The sequence below is a fragment of the Lates calcarifer genome, linkage group LG18, assembly GCF_001640805.2.
Source record: "Lates calcarifer isolate ASB-BC8 linkage group LG18, TLL_Latcal_v3, whole genome shotgun sequence".
In the NCBI taxonomy this organism is placed as follows: Eukaryota; Metazoa; Chordata; class Actinopteri; family Centropomidae; genus Lates; species Lates calcarifer.
Genome location: NC_066850.1, coordinates 153,726 through 172,912, shown reverse-complemented (window position 1 = coordinate 172,912; position 19,187 = coordinate 153,726). Strand labels below are relative to the sequence as shown.

The following is a 19,187-nucleotide window of genomic DNA, read 5'->3' as shown; positions in this document are numbered from 1 at the left end:
CCGTTACTTTATTCACATGTCTTCAGTCACCTCAGTGATCCATGAATCATAATCAGATATTCTGGTGAAGATGGACGGTTTGTCTGCGGCACAGCACCCGTTGCCCCATGTGACCACACCAAACAGGAAGTAGGCACCGTGTTTCCGACAGAACAGAGGAGCTCCGGAGTCGCCCTGCGGAGGAAAACACGAGGTGTCGTTACCTGGAAGGTGAGTCGTGTTAACGTACTGTTTGAGATGTGACGTCTGATCCCGGCGTTTACCAGGTTAAGCAGCAGGGATCATGGCAGCCATGTTTGTTTGTTTGATTACCATGCAGGAGGTGGAGCCCGCAGGATGTGAACAGATGTGAGAGTCAGTGACGAGCCCCCCCCACTTCTGTCTACAGGTGGTCTGATTAACCAGAGTCAGTCCAACGTGGTGCAGACGATCCGGATCAACGTCACCTGCACAGGAAAGAAGAGTGAAGCTTCGTTCTGGTTGTTTCAGCTCCACCTGTCTCAACCTGTACATGTAGAAACACTGAGGTCACCTGTGGTTTTCACAGCCCCCCACCCGATTGTGACGCAGTGCCAGCTGTTGTCGAGCTCCTCGTCCTCGTCAGGGACACAAACCGGAGACACCTGAGGGTCTGGAGACAGAACCACAGTCTCATCGATCTGTACGACACTGAGGAGGGATCTCAGTTAAACTCTTTTCTTACTGAATCTGGCAGGAACGCTGAGGCAGACCAGAGACAGGTCAGATTTTGGCGGGAAGCTGCCGTCCTGCGGCAGGTTGAAGACTTCATCCACAGGGACGGTTTGAGACGAGGAGAACCGGAGGTCGTGGACTCCCAGAGCCACAATGTCCTCTTTAGCTCTGCAGGGACAGACAGTCAGGGTTAGGGTTAACAGAGGAGGAACCAGCCATCAGCAGGAACACCATTGATCTATCTGACGTTACAGTGTTTGGCGGTGATGACCCAGCGGCGGTGGATGAGCGCTCCGCTGCAGTAATGGCGTCCGTTGGACTGGAGACGTGGAGGAGTTCTAGAAACGAGTCTGAACGTGTCCTCACTCTCTGGGGTGGAGCCCCAGCCGGTGATGGTGCACTTCCTGTGGACAGGCAGCGGAGTCATCCAGAGGTCGATGGGTCTGACGAACTGGTTGAAGACCACAGGTCGCTGCAGCTTCAGCAGAGCCATGTCGCTCTCTTTAGTCCGAGTGTTGTAGCCATAGTGGTTGATGATCATTGAGACTCCAACCTCCTGAACGACCAACGAGAGTTTGAAAACAGATTTTACACATCTGTTCCCTCAGGGGAGTGAAGGTTTTTACCAGGTCATGGGAACCTGCCCCTGATAGCACTGATGAAGGATGTGAGTAAAAACATCCAAAGTACCTAAAATTTTTGCACAGAACTGTTCAGAGTCAATCACTCTGATTTTCTGATCTGATTAATCAGTGAAGGATCAATGTGTCTGACCTGTTGTCCTGCCTCATGAGGATTATCCAGGTCGTGTTTTCCAGCCAGAACAGTCCAGAAAGAAGCTTTGTTGTATCTGTAAACAGGTTTATTCAGCAGCTGTTGAGACAGATGTTGTTCTCACAGAGTGAGAGGTCAGAGGTCAACGTAACGTTTAAACAGTGAAATCATTTCAACAGTGATGAAGAAAAGTGTTTTTCATCTGTTTAACTGTGATAAAATCTGACGTGTGATGTTTGTTGGCCGATCAGAACCTGTTGACCTCTGCTGTGTCAGAAACCAAAGAGCTGATGACCTCTGACCTTTTGAAGCAGTGAGCAGCAGAGATGACCCACAGCGGGCTGATGATGGCTGGCATGGTGGCAAACGAAGAGAAACCTGCCAGGGCCACGAGTGAGCCCAGGCCTCCTGACCCCCGATGATCCTAGACTCCATCTCCTGCTCTGGACTGAAGGGCTGGACCCCGGCCAGGTCTTAGATCAACAAGTTAACAAGGGAAAGAAATTACAAAATGTAAAAGTATTTCAAAACTTCAGAAGAAGGTTTTTATCAGAAGATTTTTATTGTATCTGAGGACCCTTTCACACCTGCTGTTGGTTCGGATCAAACAACATTGGTGTGAAAGGGTCCTCAGACCAGGGTCTGGACCAAAGAACTAAACCTTGGTCTGGTCTCAGTCCAGATTGTGTAGGGCTCTCACAAATTTCAACATGAAACCAAAACTAACAGATCAAACATGAATCTCACATATTTACATTTTTATAAAACATTATTTTATAAATAAAATGATAAAACTTAAACAAACAACTTTTTTTGTCCAATGATGTTTGAAACTGAATTTTTTGTCAGTTTCCAAAGAGGAAGAAAAAAATCAGATCTGATGTAGATCAGTTCCAGACTTAATGTTTAAGGTTTTTGAACGTACCACTGAATCCAAAGTGTTCAGAGAAACTTCCATTTATCGTCACATTCAGATGATTCAAGTTCAACTCTGAAGAAACAGAGAAACATCAGCAGCTCTGAAACTATAACCTGAGTTAAAGTGACTTCAGAGTTCGTCTGCTTTGAGCTGAATCTGTTTGTACTGAACATGAACAAATCCTGACCTGCAGCAGCAGCTGTATGGTTGTTGTTGTTGTTGTTGTTGTTGTTGTTGTTATGGTGATCCGTTGTGTTTGACAGTTTCAGACTGAATCCAGCTGCACAGACACACATCAGACTTTAACATGAGGTGATAACACTTTGATCTGTGCTGAGGATGAAGTGAGTTTCTAACCTGTCTGAAGAAGAAGCAGTGATTCTGTGTTGGACAGGAAACCTTATTGAACTGGAGTTTACAGCAGTTTGTCTCTGTACAGGTCTTCATCTGGTAGAAATAAAGTTAAGGTTTAAAGGTTTGAAGACAGCAGAGTTTTACAGCAGTCAGATTCTCTAAACATTGCTGTTTTCCTAAGTCCTTATCAATCCTCCTTCACATCTTTCCTTCACATCAAAATGTTTTCCATTGAGGTCGAGGAAAAGTGGTCAGGAGAGGAGATTTTTTTTGACTATTCAACCGCAGCCCTCAGGACGGACAAACAGGACAGGAAATAGATTCAGCAGGTTTTGGACAGTCAGGACGACACAATAACAGACTGTAGACATGAATGAAACAGAGTTTCAGGTTTAACAGATTCACTGAGACTGATCATCCACAGTCTCAGACTCTCAGACTTTGAGGACTCAGGTCTGTCTCTCTGTCAGATCATCAGGTGCAGGACTGTCTCTGCATCTCAGACTCTTCAGGAGGGAATTACCCACAGTTCATAGCCTTGTGATGTTAGGATGTTAGGATGTTGACATTGGAAAGAACAACTGACCCTAAGGTCAGAAAGAAAACAGAGGTTTACAGGTAAACAGACTCACTGTGACTCATCAAAGGCACACAGGTAACTGTTTTATCTGAGTGTCTGTTTGTTCCTGCTTCCTGATGCTGTTTGGACCAAAACCAGTACTGTTATGTTGTTATGTCGTCACAGGGACGGAGGAAAAGACGACACAGCCATATCAGCAGAGCATCTATCTGTTGCCGTGGTGACGGCTGCTTCCTTGTTCCAGTACAGTGGTGAGGACATCCCATAATTTCCATTTCTACTCTCCCCCTCCATCAGTGTAACCTGATCTGGTGGTGGTTTGGGATCAGGCCTGTCCAGACTTGATCAACAGTTTTTATTGTTTCTTTTACTTCACAGCTGTGGTGATGAAGACGTGGTTTAATTTCTTTTCTGTTTTGTTTTCTCTGGAAATCAGATCAATGGGACGAGATGCATTAACCAAAGAACCTGAGACCAGAACAACGAGACCTGATGAGTGAGTCTATGAAAATCTTCTTGCTGCTGTGAGTTGGTCAGATGAGGTTTAGTTTGGCTGCCTGAGTTTCAGAGACAGGTAAACTCTGACTGGAGGGAAGAGACAGTTTCCAAAGATGAATGTGATCAAACCCTGTCATCAAAATAAACCCTCTCTGCTGTTTGAGTGAATATTTATTGATCGATGTGATTGGAAACATTATCAGAGTTAGTCAGTGTTCATGGTGTTGATGGTTGTTGACCATTAACTGAACAAAAACAACAAATCCACTTTTTTTCTTCACAACATGTTTATTGATTTCACACTGAGACACATGTTAGACACAGAGATGTTCTGAATAAGGCTGAAGCCTCACAGATGGATTCTTATGGTAAATATTTCAGCAGCAGCTAAGATAGTTTTTAATTCTGCTGCGTAACTTCTCTTGCAGCTGCAGCTACACCTGATGTTTTACAGTTTAAAACACTTTTACCTCCTGCATGCTTCAACTCATAGACGACTTTACAGTCAGTCAGACCTGCAGGTTTATCTTTATTATCCTCAATTTTCTTTGTTATCTTGAATGTTTCATATGGAGGTATCAGAACCTCCTCCTGGTCATAGATTGAATAATCTGCCACATAAGCTGCTAGACAGGTTTCAATTACAAAACAGGTTTCTTTACCAAAGAATGTCAGGTTAGTTCTGCGAGAGGTGGAAGAAAAGGAACCTAACCGAATTCTGTTGTTGACTTTTCCAGTAAATACGTCATGGGTTCTTCGATAAGTTGTCTCACAGCTTTCTGGCTTTTTCAGTGCCTTCCTCCTAGCTTCATTCAGGACTTGTATGGCATCTGTTAGCCAGAAATGTAAAGACTGGTATGGGAAGGACTTCCCATACTTGCTCTTGTCTTCCCTGACTGCTCTATTAAACTCCTTATAAATGCCATCAGATGTGTATGTACAGATTGCCTGCACATGATCTGGGGTAAGAGCTGCATTGTCTGTTTTCTTTTTAGCCTTTTCCAAGCAGTTTTTTAAATCTTTCTGGGATTTGTTAGATATGCTCAGCTGGTCCCGTTTGTTTTTGAGTTTATTCCTCATTTGTTCAGTGCAGCCAAAGTACATGTCATCAACAGCATTGACAGACATGTCGAGTGGTATGGTTGTGATCTAAGGGCAGAAGAGAGAAGAGATGAAGTTAAATGTCAGAGGTCAAACCACCTGAGAATTGACGTTTGTATAAAACTAAACTGCAGCAGAGAAAGTGTTTTATAGGAAACAGATCAGATCAGATGATCTGTTAATGTCACAGACACGTTGATGCTGAACACATCAGTAACGTTCACTGACGACCTGTTTGCTTTAAACCAGCACAGTCTCCATCTGCAGTGACTCTTATTTTTAAATGACATTTCCTGCCATTCTACACAGTTTACTCTGACTGTATGACACGTTTTGACCACAATAAACAGAGAGAATCAATCAGTCCAATCACAACAATTTAACTTTTACAGAGTTACATTCAGAATATAACTGGTGTTGATAGAGGGATAGAGAACAGGTCTCTGTCTGATTCATTGAAATAACACAGTGTTCATTTTCCCCTTGTTGTTTGTGCAGTGCTGAGGATTTTTGTCTGTGTCCTCCCACCTTTGAAGATGGATTTCCACCTCTGGCTGGGTGGATGAGCAGCATCCAGCAGAGCAGCAGACAGACTGAAGCAAAGATCCTGGTGTTACCCCCCATCACTGCAGGTAGGAAAACACCTCCTACATTTACACAAGCACAGAGAAACAAGTTGAATATCACATTAACCAATAGTTATAGTTTCTGAAGCTATTTAAGCTGGTGTCGAGGCTAGCTTCTAACTGCCTTCATCCAGATGCCTACCCTGCTTCCACTAGGGCTGCACTCAACCGAGTAGCCTCTCAGGGTTGAGCACAAACACCCAGTCACACCTGTTAACAGCAGCTCTCCTCTTATAGATCTGTGCACTTGGTATGGTGCTAAGATAAATTTTAGTGGCTTTGTAAGCCCCAAGGGTCTGTTATTTCTACTGGCTGAAGCAACCTGTAGAATATTATACACATTTTAGCCTATGATACTACTATCGTGGTAGAACAGAAGGTCAATGTCTACAACTGCAGAATAGATATTTATTAAACTTAGTTTAAGCAATGGCAAAGCAAACAACTCAACATTATATTAGAACAATAATAGCAATCAATTAAAATGACATTCAGAAATAAATCACTCACTGAACCTGTTTGGGAGCTGAAGTTGGTTAATTTGGAGTTAAATCTTTTGGAAAGAGACAGACCGCAGCTGGCTGGCAAAGCTGTGTCTTGTGGTCTCCTCCGGTTTATGGGTTTCAGCAGTAGGATCTTCGCAGTCTCTTCCTCTGGATGACAGAGGAGCTTGCAGAGTCCGTCTCTCTTGGTGGTTGTCTGAGTAGGGGTCTCCGATGGTGATGATCCACCGTTGCACGACGAAGAGCCGAAAAACTACCTTGAGTTTCTCTTTTTATAATCCCAGGTTGCTCTCTCTCTCTCTCTCTCTCTCTCTCTCTCTTCCTCTTTTACACACCAACTTACACCCGGTGTGTGGTCAGATGACATCTTTTGCAATCGGTAATTTTATCACATCATCATCATTTGGGTCTCTCTCTGTAATTACCTTTATTTAAAGAGTCTGGTCTAGACCTGCTCGATATGAAAAGTGTCTTGAGATGACTTTTGTTGTGATATGGCGCTATATAAATAAAATTGAATTGAATCACTCAGCTCACATACCGTCTCTTCTACTCTGTATCATATTCATTTCACAGATATTCTCAGCACATTTGATTCCATAATCATCAGTACAGTCATACAATAATTTTATATTTTTTATTAAAATAATTTGTTTAAATCACATTCATTGGTGTCACACTCTCTCTTCATACCACTTACAGTGTAAAGACTAACTTCTCGTTTTAGCCTCTGCAGGCTTTCAGAGACTTTCCAACTCAGGCATGTCTCAACTCATTCTCTCGTTATCGTTTATCGCTAGTCATCGTGATACCTAAAACTTCTTGCTTATCACAAATCATGCAGCTGTATGATTATTTTTTAACAAGTCACAACAACAAGTCATCAGAATTACTCACAGCTAACATTAGCCATCAGCCTCTGATAGCATCCAGGACGTTGAAGGTCTGCATGTTGTTTTTCTTCTTCTGTGGTAGATGAGTTGTGGACTGTGCATCTCCTCAGCTTCTCGCTGTCCCAGAGGATCCAATCTAAAGGTCTGATCATCATCATCATCATCATCATCATCTGTTCAACATATTCTAATAACTTTAACGTAAATTCTTTTTTTGATTTATAATTTTGACAAGTCAAACCATTGAGATTTTTACTGAATATTTCATCAGTCAACTAAAATGTTCTGATTTTTACTATAAATATTTTTATTTTTATTATTCCTAATGCCTTCATTTCCTTCATTTCGTTTGTTTTTGGTACAAAGAGGTCTCCATTTTTCCTTCTGACATCATGAATATATTAATGAGCTCATCATGATTGGTTCTCAGTGTGTCCTGGCGGCATGGGCTCTCCCTGCAGTAACCGTGGTAAATGTGATGACGGTCACCTTGGTAACGGAACCTGGACCTATGACACCGGTTTCGGGGGCGTGGCCTGCGAGCGGTGCAGCGACGGGTTTTATGGTTCAACCTGTAAAGGTGAGCAGGTGTCACGTGGTTTCCTGTGTGAGTCCTGATCCTGCAGGTTCCTCTGACCGTCTGTGTTTAACGTGTTTCAGCCTGTAACTGCTCAGAACACGGGTCATGTGACGATGGACGCAGAGGTACGGGGGCGTGTCTGTGTGAGGCAGGATGGACTGGAGAGCGATGTGACGCGGAGCAGAGTGAGTTCACCGTTTATTAAACATCACACTCTCAGATCCTCTGTTCTCTCTCTGTAAACAAAGATGGCCGACAGGAGAGGGTCGCCCCCTGGTGGCTGACCGCCACTCATAAACCCCTGATCTCTGACTGAGTCTCTGTCTCCTGCAGCTGAAGTCTTCAGGTGTTCTCCGCCCTGTTCTCCAAAGGCCGGCTGTAAGGAAAACAACACCTGCGTCTGTCAGCCATTTTATGAAGGAGATGGGTTCACCTGTACAGGTAAATACACTGTAAACACAAAGAAAGAGTTAGTGAAACTGATGTTTTAACTTGACTATCACAGTGATCCACTGACACCAGGAGATGATCACAGAGTGATCACCTGATGCATCGCCAGTTTGGGTTTCTGCTCTTCTGCCTCTGACTGACCGGATTTTGAGGGGGACCTGGCTGTCTTTTTAGGCTTCAAGGGGCTTGGATGGGGCACCTCGTCTGAGAAGACTCTCTGCTTTTCCCTGAGTATCTCCTGGGTGTACCTGTGGGCTGGCCTCTTCATTCTCCTTAGCATCACATCATGCGTGACCGCCAAATAGGCTGTTCTGAAATTACCTGTTAGTTCTATACAAGCTGCTAGCGAGATATAGGTAGTTGTCAGTGGTATGTTAGCCCACTCACTCATTGGAGCGCTTACCTCCAAGGTCTTCTCTTCCTCCAACTGGTCAACCCATACTTCTGGGAGATCACAGCTGCTCTGGCAGACCTCTGGCGCGAATGCTTGCCTATCATTCCTGGTTGTCATTGTTCCATATCTGATGTCCCTAGCCATTCCCTCGGTGGTTTTGAGCACGCTGACAATCCTTGCCGTCAGGTCTGGGTACACTGGCTCAGGTATGTTCATTACTGAGTCCAGGCTGGCTCCCTCGTCATTGTCTGATTCTTGCTCATCATTATTTGGGGCTGGATTCCTGTTGTCTTCATCTGTGGTTTCAGCTGGAGTCTCCCAGTCGGTTGCTCCTGATGCTCTTCTTCCTTTTCCTGCATCCCGCGGGCTGAGTCCAGTCATTCTTGTATTCAGTTAGGATCCGTCGTCCTAGTCGTCAGCTTCATCAGTCCCCCTTCGCTGAGGGCTCTTGCCTGCAGCCTCGTCCAAGCCGAACTTCAGGGTGTAGCTCCCCCGCGGGGACTTGGCTTCGGCGTTCTTGGGCTTGGTTGTTGCCTGTGGCGTGTAGCTCGGCTTCCCTGGCTCTACCAGGTCTTCTGTCTTCTTACTCAACTCAGCTCTGGCCTCTTTCTCACTACTTAGGAGGGCCAGGGCTCTCTTTTTGTGTTCAGCATCCTGTTCAGGGGCTGTCACAACCACAAATTCTCTGAGAGGACTCCACCCGTGTGCCATATTAATGTACATCTTTACCACTCCAAGGGCGGCTTTCTCAGCCTCTTCCCACGACAGGTTGTTGGACCTCAGGCTGTCAGTGCAGACGACCACTCTCCCAAAGCCCATGTTTCCTGCCCAGTCAAATGCCCTCTCGAGGGCCTTCAGCAGAAGCTGCTCCAATCCAACCAATCACTCAGCTCACATACCGTCTCTTCTACTCTGTATCATATTCATGTCTTTCACAGATATTCTCAACACATTTAATTCCATAATCATCAGTACAGTCATACAATAATTTTATATTTGTTATTAAAATAATTTGTTTAAATCACATTCATTGGTGTCACACTCTCTCTTCATACCACTTACAGTGTAAAGACTTACTTCTCTTTTTGGCCTCTGCAGGCTTTCAGAGACTTTCCAACACAGGCATGTCTCAACTCATTCTCTCGTTATCGTTTATCGCTAGTCATCGTGATACCTAAAACTTCTCGCTTATCACAAATCATGCAGCTGTATGATTACTTTTTAGCAAGTCACTTTAAAAAGCATTCTGCATTTTACTTTTACTGAGGAAATTTAGCATTAGTCCATTTTCTTTTGTGGCGAGTTCAGATCTCAACCCTTCTCGATACATGTTATTTTTCTACTTTACTGAATAGCTGCTTTAAATCAGGTGTTCTTCACATCTGTTTAGACTGAACATCTGTAATTAAAGACACAAACAGAACAAAGCAGAGTTGTTGTTTAATAAAGATTTTAAAGTCTTATCCATTTTATTGGTCAAAAGGGAGTCAGAGAATTGTCAGTCAATAACCAAACCAAGCTGAAATAACCACCTACACCTGAGCAGGGTGTAGCTGAACCTGACCGACGTGGCCGAACGTCACGTTATAAAACCTTTTACAAACTGCTCCAGGTGAGACGTTTAAACTCTTTGACTCGTCGTGTTTCCTCCTCTCTCTCAGGCTTCAGTCTCATGCTGACTAGGGATGCACCAATACCGATACCAATACCGGTATCGGGTATTGGGTCTGATACCCTGTTCCTGTACAGTACTCGTACTTGTAAAGGTGTCCTGATACCACAGCACCCGATACCAGTGTGACTTTCACTTGGGTGGTCAGGTGCTAATTGAGAGCAAGGAGGAGCAATGTCGGCGGTGTGGTGTTATTTCAAAGTGCAATTTCTTACAGCCAGAGAATGAAACAATATCTGATGAAAATAAAACACGTTTTCAAGTGAATGTATCAAGTGTAATGGCATTAATAAGTACTCGTATCTGTACTCATATCGGCAAGTACTCAAATGTAAGTACTTGTACTTGTACTGGAATTGAAGAAATGTGGTATTGGTGCATCCCTAATTCTGACAGGGGTTTACCTGCGTTTCAGGACACAGGTGTGATGGACCTGGTGAACGATGGGATGTATCAGCCTGTGACCATCTTCCTGCCCTCAGATGCCATCATGGCGTCTCTGCCGCAGGAGCAGGAGGACTTCCTGTTCCATCAACACAACCGACCTCAGCTGGTGGAGTACCTGAAGTACCACATCCTGCAGGCGCAGAAGGTGGAGAACTGAAACCAACATTTAATCTTCTCACCAAACGTCTGAACAGAAGGACTCCTGACTGATGAGATTCTCTGTTTTTCTCTAACTCAGATTTACGCTGAAGGTCTGATCCACCTGGACTTAGGTCGGACTCTGCAGGGCTCGCCGCTCTCCTTCACCTGTGGAGGGATGGACGATATCGTGAGTACGACGGTGGCAGAGATCACACAGGTGACATTGGGTCTGATTTAACGTTTGTTTCTGAACAGGGAGAAATCTTTGTGAATGATGGTGTTGGATCGTTCAGAGACACCTCGTCTTTAACGGCGGGATCGCCTATGGCATCGACTGCCTGCTGACTCCACCCAACTGTGGCTTCGGACACGTCGGCATTGTGGACTACGGAGTCCGCAAGAACCTGAGCGAGGCCTGGGACACGTTCTGCTACAGGATGAAGGGTGAGCGAGGAAGAGGATAGTGAAGGTTCATCGATCAGTTGATCAGTTGTGATGTATTGATCGGCTGTGGTCTGTTTCAGAGGTGAAGTGTGAGTGTAAGACCGGCTACATTGGTGACGGCTTCACCTGCACAGGAAACCTGCTGCAGGTGCTCAGAGCCACGCCCACCTTTTCCAACTTCTTCACAGTGAGTCCGAGACGTCCATCCACTGAACCAGGAGCAGTTTAAAAAAGAAAACGTGGTGTTTACCTGTCTTCAGGTGGAACCTCTACCATCACCTCCTCCCCTGTAAAAACACGTTTTTTTTTCTTCAGCAAATCCTGAATTACTCTGAGTCATCTGAGTCCGGGAGTCGGTTTGTGAAGCATCTCAGTAACCTGACGGTCCAGTCCACATTGTTTGTCCCCGACAATGACGGCCTCCCCGACAACCAGGTGAGTCATTGCAACAGGTACTGTACCTGAACTCACCTCTCCTCACCTCTCATCGCCTCTCCTCACCTGTCCTACAGACTCTGTCTCAGAGGGACATTGAGTTCCACCTGTCCGAGGGTCAGGCGCTGCCTCTCAGCCAGCTGAAGAACGGCAGTTGGATCAGGACCAGAGTCAGTTTGACGAGTCAGTAAAGTTTGAAACATTCATGTCTCCTCAGTCGTCTCGTTACATCAACGACTGCTTCGTCACCAGCTTGGACATCCTGGCATCAAACGGGATCATACATGTTCTCCAGGGCCCCCTGAAAGCCCCGCCTCCTCGCCACGAGGTGAGTGTTGTCATAGCAACACAGCATTGATTCATTCCGACAGGTAACAAGACATTAACAGTCTCCGATCGGCTCTGCAGATGCACATGGCGCACAAGGCGGGGATGGGGGTCGGAGTGGTTCTGCTGATTGTCCTGGTTGGGGGGGGTCGTCTTCGTCGGCTACCACTTCTACACCCACACCTCCAAACCCTTCCACTTCCACTGCTTCAAGGTCAGAGTGTGTCCAGTTGATTCTCAGTCCTGCTGTGACGTCAGGCTCTGGATTATTCCAGAAAATAAACCAACTACAGTTCAGATAATCTTCACAGATGAACACCACTGTTCTGATGACATTTATAAAAACATCATCATCAGTTTAAGAAATTAAGATTCATCTGTTTGACTTTGACACAGGTTCAGTTCAGTCATTAGTCTCATAGATTTTTTTATTTTTTAATAAAAGACCTTGAAAAGTGTTTGATCCAGACATTTTTGACCTTTGACCTCTGACAGGAGGAGGAGGAGGAGGGGGAGGGGGAAGAGGCTCCACCTGCAGATGGCGGTCGCAGCATCTGTAACCCAGTTTACGAAGCAGCTCCAGAAACGCCTGACGTCCCAGTGAGTCTCAGCCTCCCCACACATCAGCATCATCATAAACCTCAGTCTTAAACTGCTGACTCTGAGGTGTCCAGGTGTAACCACAGACACTGTCTGCAGGTGGAGGACAAACACGAGGTGGTGAACGGAGGAGCGTACGACCTGCTGCAGGACAGCTGAGGTTAAACTCTCTGCTGACGTCTGCTCCGAGTTTTCTCCTCTAAACTGATGAAACTCTGGCTCCTGGTTCAGGTGAAGTGACGGGCTCAGGCAGCAGGTGGAGGACCCACTCTCACAGAAAACCAACAGTCATGATGCGTTCAGGTGCTCTCGGGTGTTTCTGCCGAGGAACATTTCGGTTTCTCATCTGATTGGTTTGAAAATTTAAACTTTGTTTTTACCCCTTGAGTTTTATGAATCTGTAGACGAAAATGAATCATTTGTAACTGAAAAAAATCAATGTTGATTTTAAAAAATGAAGATTTGAGCTCCATTTTGTTTCTAGTGTTTTTTTTCCCTATCAAATAAAATCCAACAAGAAGTGAAAACCTCAGAGAAACGTCATAGTAGTGATATATAGAGATGTTTCTGGTTAAACTGAAGCTGATTGGTTCACAGACCTGAGGACAAACAGCTTCTGGTTCAGTTACTTTATTCACGTGTCTTCAGTCACCTCAGTGATCCATGAATCATAATCAGATATTCTGGTGAAGACGGACGGTTTGTCTGCAGCACAGCGCCCGCTGCCCCATGTGACCACACCAAACAGGAAGTAGACATGGTGTTTCCGACAGAACAGAGGAGCTCCAGAGTCGCCCTGCGGAGGAAAACACGAGGTGTCGTTACCTGGAAGGTGAGTCGTGTTAACGTACTGTTTGAGATGTGACGTCTGATCCCAGCGTTTACCAGGTTAAGCAGCAGGGATCATGGCAGCCATGTTTGTTTGTTTGATTACCATGCAGGAGGTGGAGCCCGCAGGATGTGAACAGATGTGAGAGTCAGTGACGAGCCCCCCCCACTTCTGTCTACAGGTGGTCTGATTAACCAGAGTCAGTCCAACATGGTGCAGGCGATCCGGATCAACGTCACCTGCACAGGAAAGAAGAGTGAAGCTTCATTCTGGTTGTTTCAGCTCCACCTGTCTCCACCTGTACATGTAGAAACACTGAGGTCACCTGTGGTTTTCACAGCCCCCCACCCAGTCGTGACGCAGTGCCAGCTGTTGTCGAGCTCCTCGTCCTCGTCAGGGACACAAACCGGAGACACCTGAGGGTCTGGAGACAGAACCACAGTCTCATCGATCTGTACGACACTGAGGAGGGATCTTAGTTAAACTGTTTTCTTACTGAATCTGGCAGGAACGCTGAGGCGGACCAGAGACAGGTCAGATTTCGGCGGGAAGCTGCCGTCCTGTGGCAAGTTGAAGACTCCATCCACAGGGACAGTTTGAGACGAGGAGAACCGGAGGTCATGGACTCCCAGAGCCACAACGTCCTCTTTAGCTCTGCAGGGACAGACAGTTAGGGTTAGGGTTAACAGAGGAGGAACCAGCCGTTAGCAGGAACACCATTGATCTACCTGACGTTACAGTGTTTGGCGGTGATGACCCAGTGGCGGTGGATGAGCGCTCCGCTGCAGTAATGGCGTCCGTTGGACTGGAGACTGACGTGCCAGGGCCAGAAGAAGGGGCAGGACTCCGTCACGTTCTCCACTGACACCTCACCGTCCTGGGACATGGAGAGACCAACGAGGCCCAGAGCGTGATCACAGCTGGAGCTCTGCTGCTCACCACACCTGTCCTCTGTCATCCAGGTGAACAACAGGCACACAGAGCTGGACTGAGGACTCAGCATCAGGTTGTTTGATAGATAGGGTTTGTCAGATCTGTACAGGGTGGTGGATCAGTGTGTAAGATGAAAGTGTGTGAGGTTAAACGTACCTTTGTTAGTGAGGTCGTCTGTGTAAACTCTGTTCTGATCACCTGTAAAAATCAAACAGACCATGATCCTCTGACAGGTAAAGTCTCAGGTGTTGGATTATCTGAGAAACTTACTCATGACGTCGTAGATCCACGGAGTGTGTTGCTGGAGTTTGGTGTAGACTCCTGGTCTTTTGGCTCGACCACATCCGACTCCCCAGCTCACCAGACCTGCCAGCTCGTACCTGCTGCCGGTGAAGCAGGACAGAGGACCTCCGGAGTCCCCCTGAGACCAGAGAGGACAGAGGTACAGAGAAACAGAGCAGAGACAAATCAGGACTGTGAAAAGACGACAGGACGACACAGATTCTGTCATGATTGCTCTCATCTGTCTCTGACCAGAGTCCAGATCCTGAATCTTCTTGGGTCTCACCTGACAGGCATCAGCTCCTCCTCCGTCCTTCCCAGCACAGAACATGGAGGACCTGATCCTCCCGAGGTAGTACTGGTTACAGACGTCAGTGGGCAGGATGGTCACATTCACCTCCTGCAGTCTGTTCACTCGAGGACCATCTGAGGAGAGAACGACAAACATCAGGTCCTTCAGGTTGAGGAGTTCTAGAAACGAGTCTGAACGTGTCCTCACTCTCTCGGGTGGAGCCCCAGCCGGTGATGGTGCACTTCCTGTGGACAGGCAGCGGAGTCATCCAGAGGTCGATGGGTCTGACGAACTGGTTGAAGACCACAGGTCGCTGCAGCTTCAGCAGAGCCATGTCACTCTCTTTAGTCCGAGTGTTGTAGCCATAGTGGTTGATGATCATTGAGACTCCAACCTCCTGAACGACCAACAAGAGTTTGAAAACAGATTTTACACATCTGTTTCCTCAGTTGAGTGAAGGTTTTTGTACCAGGTCATGGGAACCTGCCCCTGATAGCACTGATGAATGATGTGAGTAAAAACATCCAAAGTACCTAAAATTTTTGCACAGAACTGTTCAGAGTCAATCACTCTGATTTTCTGATCTGATTAATCAGTGAAGGATCAATGTGTCTGACCTGTTGTCCTGCCTCATGAGGATTATCCAGGTCGTGTTTTCCAGCCAGAACAGTCCAGAAAGAAGCTTTGTTGTATCTGTAAACAGGTTTATTCAGCAGCTGTTGAGACAGATGTTGTTCTCACAGAGTGAGAGGTCAGAGGTCAACGTAACGTTTAAACAGTGAAATCATTTCAACAGTGATGAAGAAAAGTGTTTTTCATCTGTTTAACTGTGAAAAAATCTGACGTGTGATGTTTGTTGGCCGATCAGAACCTGTTGACCTCTGCTGTGTCAGAAACCAAAGAGCTGATGACCTCTGACCTTTTGAAGCAGTGAGCAGCAGAGATGACCCACAGCGGGCTGATGATGGCGCCCCCACAGGCCGGCATGGTGGCAAAACGAAGAGAAACCTGCCAGGGCCATGAGTGAGCCCAGGCCTCCTGACCCCCGATGATCCTAGACTCCATCTCCTGCTCTGGACTGAAGGACCGGACCCCGGCCAGGTCTGACATCAACGAGTTAATGAGTTAGAGGGTCTGAGATCAGCAAGTTAACAAATTAGAGTGTCTGAGATCAGTGAATTAACAACAGAAAGAAATTACAAAATGTAAAGTGTTTTAAAACTTTCAGAAGGTTTTTATTGTATCTGAGGAACCTTTCACACCAACGTTGTTTGGTCCAAACCAACAGCAGATATGAAAGGGTCCTCAGACCAGGGTCTGGACCAAAGGACCAAACCTTGGTCTGGTCTCAGTCCAGATTGTGTAGGGCTCTCACAAAATTTCAACATGAAACCAAAACTAACAGATCATGAATCTCACATATTTACATTTTTCTAAAACATTTTGCAATGAATAAAAACGTAAACAAACGTAATTTGTTTTGATCATCTGATCTGACAAAGATGTAGATCAGTTCCAGACTTAATGTTTAAGGTTTTTGAACGTACCACTGAATCCAAAGTGTTCAGAGAAACTTCCATTTATCGTCACATTCAGATGATTCAGGTTCAATCCTGAGGAAACAAAGAGAAACATCAGCAGCTCTGAAACTATAACCTGAGTTAAAGTGACTTCAGAGTTCGTCTGCTTTGAGCTGAATCTGTTTGTACTGAACATGAACAGATCCTGACCTGCAGCAGCAGCAGCTGTGTGGTTGTTGTTGTTGTTGTTGTTGTTATTGTTATGGTGATCCGTTGTGTTTGACGGTTTCAGACTGAATCCAGCTGCACAGACACACATCAGACTTTAACATGAGGTGATAACACTTTGACCTGTGCTGAGGATGAAGTGAGTTTCTCACCTGTCTGAAGAAGAAGCAGACAAACTGAGAGCAGATCAGTCGCCTTCATGTCTCTGAGGATCAGCACAGACTGAGCTGCTGCTCTGACTCTTCAGTCCTCACCTGTTGATTAGAAACACCTGGAGGTCAGACCGAGAGAATCAGCTCAGAGTCACAGGCTGCTTCTAATTCTCTGTTAAAGAAAAAAGAAACAATGATGACGATGATGACCAAGTCTGAGTTTGGTTTGTCTGTAAATACAACACAGGTCAGAGAAAATTAAAATAAGTAGATAAAATGAGAGAGAGACTTCCAGTCTAACCTAAAGTCAGAGCTGGATCAGACCTGAACCATCCCCTCGTTGGACTGCGGTCCAATCATGTTTATCACTTCTGTAGGTTCAAACTGAGGTGAGTGTCAGTGATCAGAGCTGCTCCAGGTCATGTTAGAAAAGGAACTTCAGTACTTCCTATCTTGTCTCCTTTAGCAGAGGAGACACTTGAGCTTCCTTGCTACTGTCTCTCACTGCAGGGTTCTGCCTCCAGAGCTGGAGAGGCTTCTGCTGCTCCTGTGATCCAGCTCAACCCATGATGCAACAATAATTAAACATTTACTAGTGTTATTGATAGTGTTAGTGCTATTAATGTACCATTGTTTGTCATTATTATTCCTTTAGCTGTAATAATAATTATTACTATTATTATTATTATTATTACTACTACTACTACTACTACTACTATTTACATTTTGACTTAGTCTGTGTATCTGCAATGTTGTCTTTCTCCTACCCCATTCCCCCACCCCCCTCTCTTTCTGTCTAAATCCAACCGGTCGAGGCAGATGGTCGCCCACCTTGAGTCCGGTTCTGCTCGAGGTTTCTGCCTCTTAAAGGAGGTTTTGCCTTGCCACAGTCGCCTAGTGCTGCTCATGGTGGGATCTGTTGGGTTTCTCTCTGTAAACTTTATAAGATAAAGAGTACGGTCTAGACCTGCTCTATATGTACAGTGCCTCGAGATAACTTCTGTTGTGAATTGGCGCTATATAAATAAAATTTGACTTGACTTTACCAAAAGAGAGGAGCGAATGATGTCCCATGATTCCTAGCAACAGCAGTGTTTAAAGTGATGCACTGTCATATTTTCACTGCAGCAGGACCACATACATGTTTGTGACTCTATCATAAACTGATGAAAATCCTTCCTAGCTGGCTGAGCTCCAGATTTCTTCTCTTTCAGATCTAGTCAGGAGTCATCACGAAGAACACACTGATTTAATTCATAGTTTTTATTATCATCGCAACTAAATATTATACAAAGAAATTAGGTTTCATTTCAATCTGTTTGTTTTTATTTTGAACAGTATCTGTATTGTTGTTGTTTCCGGTCAGTAACTGTTTACTGTTCCTGTGATTTGTGTTGGACAGGAAACCTTATTGAACTGGAGTCTACAGCAGTTTGTCTCTGTACAGGTCTTCATCTGGTAGAAATAAAGTTAAGGTTTAAAGGTTTGAAGACAGCAGAGTTTTACAGCAGTCAGATTCTCTAAACATTGCTGTTTTCCTAAGTCCTTATCAATCCTCCTTCACATCTTTCCTTCACATCAAAATGTTTTCCACTGAGGTCGAGGAAAAGTGGTCAGGAGAGGAGATTTTTTTTGACTATTCAACCGCAGCCCTCAGGACGGACAAACAGGACAGGAAATAGATTCAGCAGGTTTTGGACAGTCAGGACGACACAATAACAGACTGTAGACATGAATGAAACAGAGTTTCAGGTTTAACAGATTCACTGAGACTGATCATCCACAGTCTCAGACTCTCAGACTTTGAGGACTCAGGTCTGTCTCTCTGTCAGATCATCAGGTGCAGGACTGTCTCTGCATCTCAGACTCTTCAGGAGGGAATTACCCACAGTTCATAGCCTTGTGATGTTAGGATGTTAGGATGTTGACATTGGAAAGAACAACTGACCCTAAGGTCAGAAAGAAAACAGAGGTTTACAGGTAAACAGACTCACTGTGACTCATCAAAGGCACACAGGTAACTGTTTTATCTGAGTGTCTGTTTGTTCCTGCTTCCTGATGCTGTTTGGACCAAAACCAGTACTGTTATGTTGTTATGTCGTCACAGGGACGGAGGAAAAGACGACACAGCCATATCAGCAGAGCATCTATCTGTTGCCGTGGTGACGGCTGCTTCCTTGTTCCAGTACAGTGGTGAGGACATCCCATAATTTCCATTTCTACTCTCCCCCTCCATCAGTGTAACCTGATCTGGTGGTGGTTTGGGATCAGGCCTGTCCAGACTTGATCAACAGTTTTTATTGTTTCTTTTACTTCACAGCTGTGGTGACAAAGACGTGGTTTAATTTCTTTTCTGTTTTGTTTTCTCTGGAAATCAGATCAATGGGACGAGATGCATTAACCAAAGAACCTGAGACCAGAACAACGAGACCTGATGAGTGAGTCTATGAAAATCTTCTTGCTGCTGTGAGTTGGTCAGATGAGGTTTAGTTTGGCTGCCTGAGTTTCAGAGACAGTTAA

General features: G+C 45.3%; 3 protein-coding genes across 8 annotated transcripts; 1 reads left to right on the top strand and 2 right to left on the bottom strand.

The window, feature by feature from the left end:
• Positions 1-2: 2 nt before the first annotated feature.
• On the bottom strand, positions 3-16,737 carry LOC108892105 (transmembrane protease serine 9). Of its 6 annotated transcripts, none has more exons than XM_051077662.1 (14): positions 16,668-16,737; positions 16,498-16,590; positions 16,315-16,380; positions 15,687-15,870; positions 15,385-15,460; positions 14,975-15,164; positions 14,762-14,901; positions 14,464-14,614; positions 14,350-14,391; positions 13,989-14,211; positions 13,757-13,914; positions 13,586-13,684; positions 13,366-13,499; positions 3-174 (listed from the first exon to the last, which is right to left on the bottom strand). In XM_051077662.1, the coding sequence occupies exons 1-14, from the start codon at positions 16,714-16,716 to the stop codon at positions 13-15; spliced, it is 1,767 nt and encodes a 588-aa protein (XP_050933619.1). In that variant the 5' UTR covers positions 16,717-16,737; the 3' UTR covers positions 3-12. The 6 variants fall into 6 exon arrangements, with proteins under 6 accessions (XP_050933619.1, XP_050933618.1, XP_050933620.1 ...); XM_051077661.1 differs by lacking the exon at positions 13,366-13,499 and adding an exon at positions 313-446; XM_051077663.1 differs by lacking the exons at positions 13,366-13,499; positions 13,586-13,684 and adding exons at positions 313-446; positions 533-631.
• Positions 4,099-6,275, bottom strand: LOC108892106 (T-cell ecto-ADP-ribosyltransferase 1-like). Its single transcript, XM_018689551.2, has 3 exons — positions 6,056-6,275; positions 5,448-5,566; positions 4,099-4,967 (listed from the first exon to the last, which is right to left on the bottom strand). The coding sequence occupies exons 2-3, from the start codon at positions 5,541-5,543 to the stop codon at positions 4,218-4,220; spliced, it is 846 nt and encodes a 281-aa protein (XP_018545067.1). The 5' UTR covers positions 5,544-5,566; positions 6,056-6,275; the 3' UTR covers positions 4,099-4,217.
• LOC108892094 (stabilin-2-like) lies at positions 11,024-12,430 on the top strand. The gene is made up of 4 exons (XM_051077666.1): positions 11,024-11,504; positions 11,582-11,832; positions 11,913-12,045; positions 12,327-12,430. The coding sequence occupies exons 2-4, from the start codon at positions 11,710-11,712 to the stop codon at positions 12,389-12,391; spliced, it is 321 nt and encodes a 106-aa protein (XP_050933623.1). The 5' UTR covers positions 11,024-11,504; positions 11,582-11,709; the 3' UTR covers positions 12,392-12,430.
• Positions 16,738-19,187: the final 2,450 nt, after the last annotated feature.